The sequence below is a fragment of the Phaethon aethereus genome (genome assembly GCF_964289735.1).
Source record: "Phaethon aethereus genome assembly, chromosome: 10".
NCBI classification, from domain to species: Eukaryota; Metazoa; Chordata; class Aves; order Phaethontiformes; family Phaethontidae; genus Phaethon; species Phaethon aethereus.
In genome coordinates, this window is record NC_138586.1 from 13,860,482 (window position 1) to 13,868,067 (window position 7,586).

The 7,586-nt window shown below is 59.4% G+C and overlaps 1 protein-coding gene across 1 annotated transcript; it reads right to left on the reverse strand.

Annotated features, from left to right (window-relative positions):
- Positions 1–1,416: 1,416 nt before the first annotated feature.
- ITGB1BP2 (integrin subunit beta 1 binding protein 2) lies at positions 1,417–7,586 on the reverse strand (the record flags this gene model as incomplete). Its single annotated transcript, XM_082004188.1, has 11 exons — positions 1,417–1,665; positions 3,010–3,072; positions 3,519–3,638; positions 4,824–4,926; positions 5,170–5,240; positions 5,824–5,882; positions 6,148–6,260; positions 6,403–6,551; positions 7,089–7,145; positions 7,244–7,293; positions 7,523–7,586. 11 exons carry the CDS (start codon positions 7,584–7,586, stop codon positions 1,417–1,419), a joined length of 1,098 nt encoding a protein of 365 aa, XP_081860314.1.

Genomic DNA, 7,586 nt, shown 5'->3' on the forward strand with positions numbered 1-7,586 from the left:
AGCCGCGGGCCGCGCGCGAGCAGCCTCCCCCGGGAAGAAAACCGCGATCGCCGCAGGTCCCAGACCGGGAGAGGCCAGCGCCGGCCCCGGGCCACCGCCCCGCTGACAGCGCGGCTAGCGGCGGCCGGACGCGGAGGATCTTCCCAGCGTGCCGCCGGCCCCAGCCTCCGCCCGGCGGCAATGCTGAGGAGGCACACCCGTAGGCGCGCGGGGAGCTCGGGGCCTGCGGAGGCCGTTCCGCTGCCGGCGGGCCCGCCACCACCGCACCTCAGTTCACCTCAGGGCCCGCCGCGGCCCGCGCCGCCGCACGCGGGCAGCCCGGGGCGCCGCCCGCCCCCGCGCACGGGCACCGCGCCCCCGCCCACCCTCCATCCCCGCGCTCACCTCCCGCGCCGCCGGCGGCCGCTGCTCCCGGGGCGGCGGCGGCAGACCCTCGACCCGACCGCACCCCGGCGCCCGCCCCTGCCCCTGCCCCTACCCCCGCCGCCGCGCGCACGCGCCCCGCGCCCGCCGCGCGCAGGCGCCCTCTGCCCCGCCGCCGCTCCCGGATGGCCCGCCAGGGGGCGCCGCGGCGGGAGCGCGCCGTCGCGGGACGGTGCAGCGCTTCCGGGCGCAGGGGGCGGCGGGGTCGCGCGGGACGGGGACGGACCACGGCCGCGCGCGGGCCCTGCCCGCTTCCGCCGCCGGGTTTTAGCACCTGAATATTTTAGTACAGTCGGTAAATGGCGTGCGCCGCCCTCCGCCCTCTTCCCAGCCTTGGGAGGTGTTACACAGCAAAACCCCGCAGGGATACCCCGTCTCCGCGGCCTCCTTATCGCCTGTCACTTGGTCAGTATCGACCTCTCGCACCCGCGCAATTTCACACCTATAAAGGTCTTTGCAAGAGGAGGACTTCAAATCCGTGCTGGAGCCGCAGGCAGTGATGAGATTTCCCTCATGCCCATAGTCGCCATCTCGCTCCTAACACTTCCCAGGCCCAGCTCCCCTTCCCTGCCGCAGAGGGAACGAGGTGGCGTGGGGGGTTAAGCTCAGCTCACCCTGCTGCCCCGGGGCGATGCAGCCCCCGGAAATGCCAGGGTCAGGCAGAACACTGGGCACCCTAACCCCAAGGAGAGCTGGCACAGGCTGCCTGGGGTGCAGACAAGGCAGCTCCTCCCTTTGTCCTGCCCCAGCTGAGCACAGGGGAGGGAGAGACAGATGGCATGGTTCAGCCCGCTGACATGTCTTAAGCGCCTGTTAGGAATTTCAGAGTATAACCTTTGCTCTTGGTTTTTATTATTTGCCCCTTCTGACTGGGGGAGAGGGCGTGCCGCAGCCTGCACGTGGCTCTGGGCTGGGTCTGCTCCTCTAGAGCTGATGCCAAGGTCCCCAACAACACAGGAGCCGGCACTGCTCAGCTGCTGAAGCACTTGACTGTCAGTTGTTCGGTGTTCCCATCTCCAGTTCCTCATCTTCCTCCTCCGACCAGCTCAAGCTGTCATCCGAGTCCTCCCCCTGTACTGCCCTGGGCTCCTCTGCATTGGCAGCCTCCTCCTGCTCACCACGGGAGTGTGATCTGCTTTGGGGGAGCTCCAGCCTGGCCCAGGAGCCAGGGCTGGCTTTGCAAAGCGTGATCTCCACCTTGGTAGGGACCATGCTCACAAAGCTCTTCTCTATTTCAATGACCTAGAGAGAGGGAAAGGTGCAGTGAGCTAGGCAGGAGGGAGCAGGCAGCACACGCTCATCCTTCCCCGTACGGGCAGAGCCCTACCAGAGGAGAAGAGAGGAGATATCACCCCTCCTCACGTGCCAGAAGAGAGAGCAGGATGAAAGCTGGGCTCCAGATGAGCTTCACGGTGTTACATCTAAGCAGCACCACAGTACCGGTACAGAGCCCAGGAGAGCTAAGCTAGCCACAGCCACGTGCACAGCTGCGGCCCAGCCCTCTCCCCGCGGCAGTAAGCTGCGCTGAGACGCAGGCATACCCACACCCGGCAGCACGCTCTGCTGCCTGCAGGCGCAGGCAGCACACACCAGAAATAAAGGCAAGAAACGCACATGCAAATTCCTGAGTCTCGCTGCTTCTCCCCAGCCAGCAAGCAGCTGAGAAATCAGAGAGCAAGTCTCTCCCCTTACACCGCTGCCTGCCCACAGGCGCAGCAGGATTGCAGGAGGGGTCAGGGACCTGCTGGGCCCAAGACCCTTCGGGGCAGTCTGGGACCAAACCCAGGACACCTACAGAGCCAGCAGTGACATCCAGCTCTGCTATTAGTCCAGGATCGATTGGTACAGCCACCAGCAGCCTCCGAAACAGTCCTCCTCACAGCCCCCAAGGCATTTCCTAGCAGAGATGGCTATAAATGCCGGTTTATTTAGGTATAAAGGCTATACAACCTGACTCCCAGGTGATCCCAACAAGAGCAAGCCAGCACTGTGGCAGCATTTAAAAGAGAGTAGCCAGGGTGCCTCAGGTAGTGGAGAGCAGTCAGATGGGCATTGAGCCCAGACACAGTCCTGGCGTGGCTCCCAGGGGATGCTACCACTGTGGGATCAATAGAGAAAAACCTAATTTCCCCATGAACCTTTGCTGCTATAGAAAACTGGAGCTCTGGGGATAAACGGGTCCTCTCTGCTGCAACAGCCGTGGTGGACCCGTGTTCTTCGCCAGGCTTCGAGAGCTGGCAATGAATCACACCCAGGGAGGGAGTATGAAATGGCTGTTTGTTCCACAGATGTGCCAGCCAGGGAAGAGACAGCATCCCAGGGGCCACAGCATTTCTATGCAATACTAAAGTCAAAGTCTGCTTCATGCTCCATGCACAGGAAGGACTGTGCAGAAATTGCAGTAACAACCATTTTTCTGCTTTTTCAAAAGTCTGAGAATCCTGACTACGCAGAGTAATTCTCCTTACATGGGAACCTGTGTTTGGGGCTGCAAATTCTTCTCCCAGAGCACAGGCTGCCTCGCAGCGTTGCAGCCCAGCCCCACGTAGACCACTGGAATAAGGAAATCAAAAAACAGGATCTTACCCCCCAGAGATCCAGTTCTGCCTGGAAAATCTTATTCCCTTCAAAGATGACATGAACCTCAAGCTGAAAGATCAACAGAAAATTATCTGAGTGGGTAGCACAGCACTGCCAGAGCTCTTCCCCCGGACAACGCAGCTGCTTCCCAGCACTGTAACGCATCCCACATCCTGGCTCCGATGCAACAGTCTGGCGATCCCCCTCAGCACCTGGGAGCATTTCACCTCCTTCAGAGCATGCCAGGTTCACCTCCGCCACCAGTCAAGGGATTCAATGCCAGCAAAGCCACCCACTGAGACCAGAGCAGCTGGGCAGATGCTGCTGCAGCAGCGAAGCCACCGGGCTCTCAGCTCAGGGATGGCAGGCTGGCAGTGCCAACCCTGGCTGCAGCAACAGACCAAACAGGCCATCAAAGAGCACCAGGCACCCAGCTGGCTCCTGGCTGTTGGCCCATCAAAATCAGGTGCCCTGAAAGTGTGCGTCTGCAGCCCAGCTCTGCCAGGCCCACTCACCACGGTGCGGTTGGCTTTCACACTGCTGAGGGCAGGCAGAGGGTTCTTGGCATAGACCGTCACCACCACCTGGCTGCTGGTTTGGTGCCAGTCCTGCCGGCACGACACCGCCTTGTTGTCCTGCTGGGGAGAAGAACCCATCACAGCCTGGTGTCTAGCCCAAACACACCCAAAAAAAGGGGATGCCTGTGCTGGAGGATGCTCCTTTGCATGTCTCCTTGGCAGAGTGCTGGCTGAGCTAAGCAAGATCAAACCCTGCCTTTTGTGCAGGTTTTGAGGGGAGGTCGTTCATGCAAAGGTGGGCAGCCCCTGCCATGGGGCATCTGTGCTGTGCTTGGGGTTGCTCCAGAAAGACGTGTTAAGAACAGAGACATCCTCTTCTTATTCCAGAGTCACTCTACTGTGCCCAAGCACATAAGTGCTGTGCACAGTCAGGAAACTCGGTATGGAGGGCCAGTTTCTGAGCATTACCAGCCATTTCTGAGCATCACCAAGAGACAGACCCCCTGCAGCCCTCAGCATTGCCAGTCAAAGAAATGGCCCAGGAGGAATCCCAGCCCCAAACTCAGGTGTCAATTAGCACAAAGCATCTGCATGACAACATCATGATTCATTCACTGCAGTCTCCTTTACATCCACTATATGTTTTCTGCTCCAGGACAAAGAACAGACTAGGCTCGGAGGGGGTTGCTCAGAGCAGTGCTGGCTCAGAGGAACACCATGCATTTTCAGGGATATCTTGGGCTGCTTTGGTGCAACTTTCCCAGCTCAAGCCTGATTCCAGCCAAGAGCTTTCCTGGGGAAACTTACACACACACAATATTGGGAATTGGGATCTTCTCCCCATTGCCCTGCCATGTCACTATGTATATGAGGTCCCTCTTTGGGAAGCAGTTGCAGAGAGAAAGCTTCATTAAAACCAAATTCAGTCATCTGCAGTCATCTGTCAAAACTTTTGGGGCTTTTGCAGGGCTTTTCCCATGCTCAGCTGCCTGTCCCTGTAGCGTGCAGCACCGGCTATGCTGTGCCTGGGGCCAGCTCCTGCCTCATTCAGCTTCCTGTTGCACATCTGCCTGTCGGGTGTGAGAGCTGACACGTTTTGTGAATGCAGGAGCAGCATTTTAAGCAGCAGATGGGTGAAGATTAGGCATTCAAAACCTGCACAGTCATCTGTTGGCAATTATGAAAATTAAGATGATTAAATGCAGTAACCCGTGTGAATGCAGAGCAAGAGAAGTAGCACTCCTCAGGTGCCAGTAATGGCACTTTGCTCACACGAGCCGCCCGTGCCGAGAGCCCCCTTACCGCCTTCCCAGCCCAGCAGTGCCGCCCGCTGCTGCAGCCCGGCTGCTCCAGGAAGGAGCTGAAGTCCGTCGTTTTGACTCTGCAGCAGCTCCAGTATTTCATCCTGGGGAGAGCGGGGTGACCTGAGCGGGGAGCGCCCGTGGGAGCAGGAGAGGGAACGCAGGGGGCTTCAGGGTGTTGGGGGACAGGGGCTCAGAACCAGCAGCTCCCCCTGCCCACTTGTCACCCGGGGGAGTGTCACCCGCAACTGCACCAGCTGTGCTGCTGAGGCCACACAACCTTGTGATACAGCACTTTCAGCCCTCAGCCAGGTCAGTTTTCTCCCCAGTAAAGGGTTATTTCTTACCCTTCATGGAAGACAGGAACGCCAGGATGGAAAGTACAAACCTCTGTGTTGCTCTCCGGCCCCTGGTAGATCTGTGGAGCAAGTAATAGAGGAAAGTTTCAGCTGTGCCTCTGGCATGGCACGGCATGGCACAGCCAGGCATCTGCCCATCAGTGCAGATCCTTGTATGGGGCACGGCATGACGGCCAACATCATCCTTTTGCCAGGTCCAGCATCTGTGAGGACTTACTCCCTGCGAGCAGGGCAGCTACCCCGGCCTTGCTGGGACCCCAGTGTCATCCCCACGACCCTGGCAGCAGCCCTTCTGTATGCCCATATCCTGAATATGCGCTGTATTTCATTGCAAGAAATTATCCTGAATATGTGCTGTATTTCATTGCAAGCAATTAGCAGAAGTGAAATGCAAACGTACCACCAATCCAGGAATCTGGAAGCCTCTTGCAGGAATGTGGCTGGGAGGCCACAGAGGCAGCCGCTCCAGGGACGGGATGAGCAGGAGCATACGGAGCCGATGGGTGCTGCCACCTCCCACCCGCCCGGCACCCTTGCCCCGCACCTGGTGGCAGCTGGGAGACAAGCCCCTGCGCCGGACCTGCGATGCTCCCGACCGTGCGGTGCAGACCATGCAAAGATGGGACCCTGCTGGGTACTCACCGCCTTGCAGGCTGCGTTCCTGCAGGTGGTGCCAGCTCTCATCTGGGCAGCCGCCACCCCTGCGAGAGCAACACAGCTTCACCCCGAGGCGTGCGCTGCCCACGCCTGCCCCCAAACCCTCCCCAGCCCCACTGCCAGCTCCCCAGCTTAGCAGGCACAGCCCCTGAGCACAGCCCATTGCAACACGCCTCTGAGATGCAGCTCTGTGGGTTTGCAGGTGGCTGAGCATGCAGCACCCGCCATCCTGCGCTGAACCTGCCATGCAAAACCCCACACTGAACTTGCCACGTGCAACCGCACTGCTGTCCATCAGCTCGTCACTACCTGTGCAACTGCCCTCAGGTGCCTCGTCCTTGGAGGACAGGTTCAGTTTCTCCAGTGCCTGCTCCAGAGACCTGGATACTTTAATTGGCAGCGGTTGTCTTGGCTCATCAGAGCTGGGAAACAGCAGCAGCAAAGGCCAAGTGAGGTTTTTTTGCAATTTAAGTGTCATTGCTTCTCCTGAGGAAGCAGCAAGGGCAGGACACGTGCAGAAGAAGGGGCACAACAGGGCAACACTGTTAGCTGAGCCCATCTCACCTTGGTCTTTCCTGCTGCATCTTCTCAGCTGATTTTGGTCCTTGGATGATGAGCTCCTCCACTGGTTTGGCCTTTGGCTTGTCTGAGGTCTCCTCTTGGTGTAAAGGCTCAGGGGGCTTCTCCTTGCTGTGAAACCCCTTTGTGCATCCCTGAGCAGCAGAGACAACCTTGATGCCTGCGTTGCCCTCCCTAACCTGGCAGCTGCTCTGGTGGCTCTGTGTCCTGCAGCACCAGGACAGGAGCTGTGTCCATAGGGATTCCCAGGGACAAGATGGTGTGGCAGCCTCACTGGGGCCATGGCAGGCAGGTCTCAGCTCTGCTGCATCCCAGCCTGGCAGGTGAAGGGCAGCAAGAGCCCCCCACATCCCCGAGCCTCTGCTGCCTCCTCTCCCCCTCCCAGGACCACTCAGACATTCATAGCTGTGCTGGCTCTTGGGGCATTTGTGTTCATCCCGCAGTATCCTGGTGGGGGATCCCAGCCCATTCCAGCACCAGCACCTGCCCCACACTTTGGAAGGAGGACCTTTGCTTGCAGACTCCTTGGAAGCAGATAGGAAATCCGCGACCGGCAGGGCGAAGGGAGCAGCCTTGGCATGGGATAGGGATGGGACAGGACAGGACAGGGCTGGGACAAGGAAGAGAGGACAGATGAGCAGCAGATGCATTTGGGCTGGCACGTCACTCACCTTTATGGAGAGGAACTCGGAGAAGTCTGTTGTGCGTTTCTTGCAACAAGACCAGCCCTAGGCACCGGGACATGACAAACTGGTCAGGTGTGGGCAATCCCGCCAGGCACAAGGTCCCTCCCTGCAGCTGCAGCCCCTGCTCCTGCCCCACTCACCTTCAGGGCATCGTGGAAGATGGGGACACCCGGGTGATACAGGCAGGAATCTGAAAAGGAAAAGTGAGGCAGAACCTTTCAGGAGGAGCAATCCTGCCCACAAGCCACCCGTGAAGCCCAGCAGCTCCTGAGCCAGCTCCTGCCACGCGGACTGCCTGCGCTGGGCTCGGCTCAGCCCTGCTCGGCAGCTCACGCTGCAGCGTGGTGGCCGAGGCTACAGACCGGAAAAGCAGCACACGTTCCCGCTCACCCCGGTGCAAGGCAGACGAGCCCACTTACCCTTGGCATTGTGCTCAGGATCAAACCTCTGCCCGCACCCCTTGTTGTAGCACAGCGATGCCAT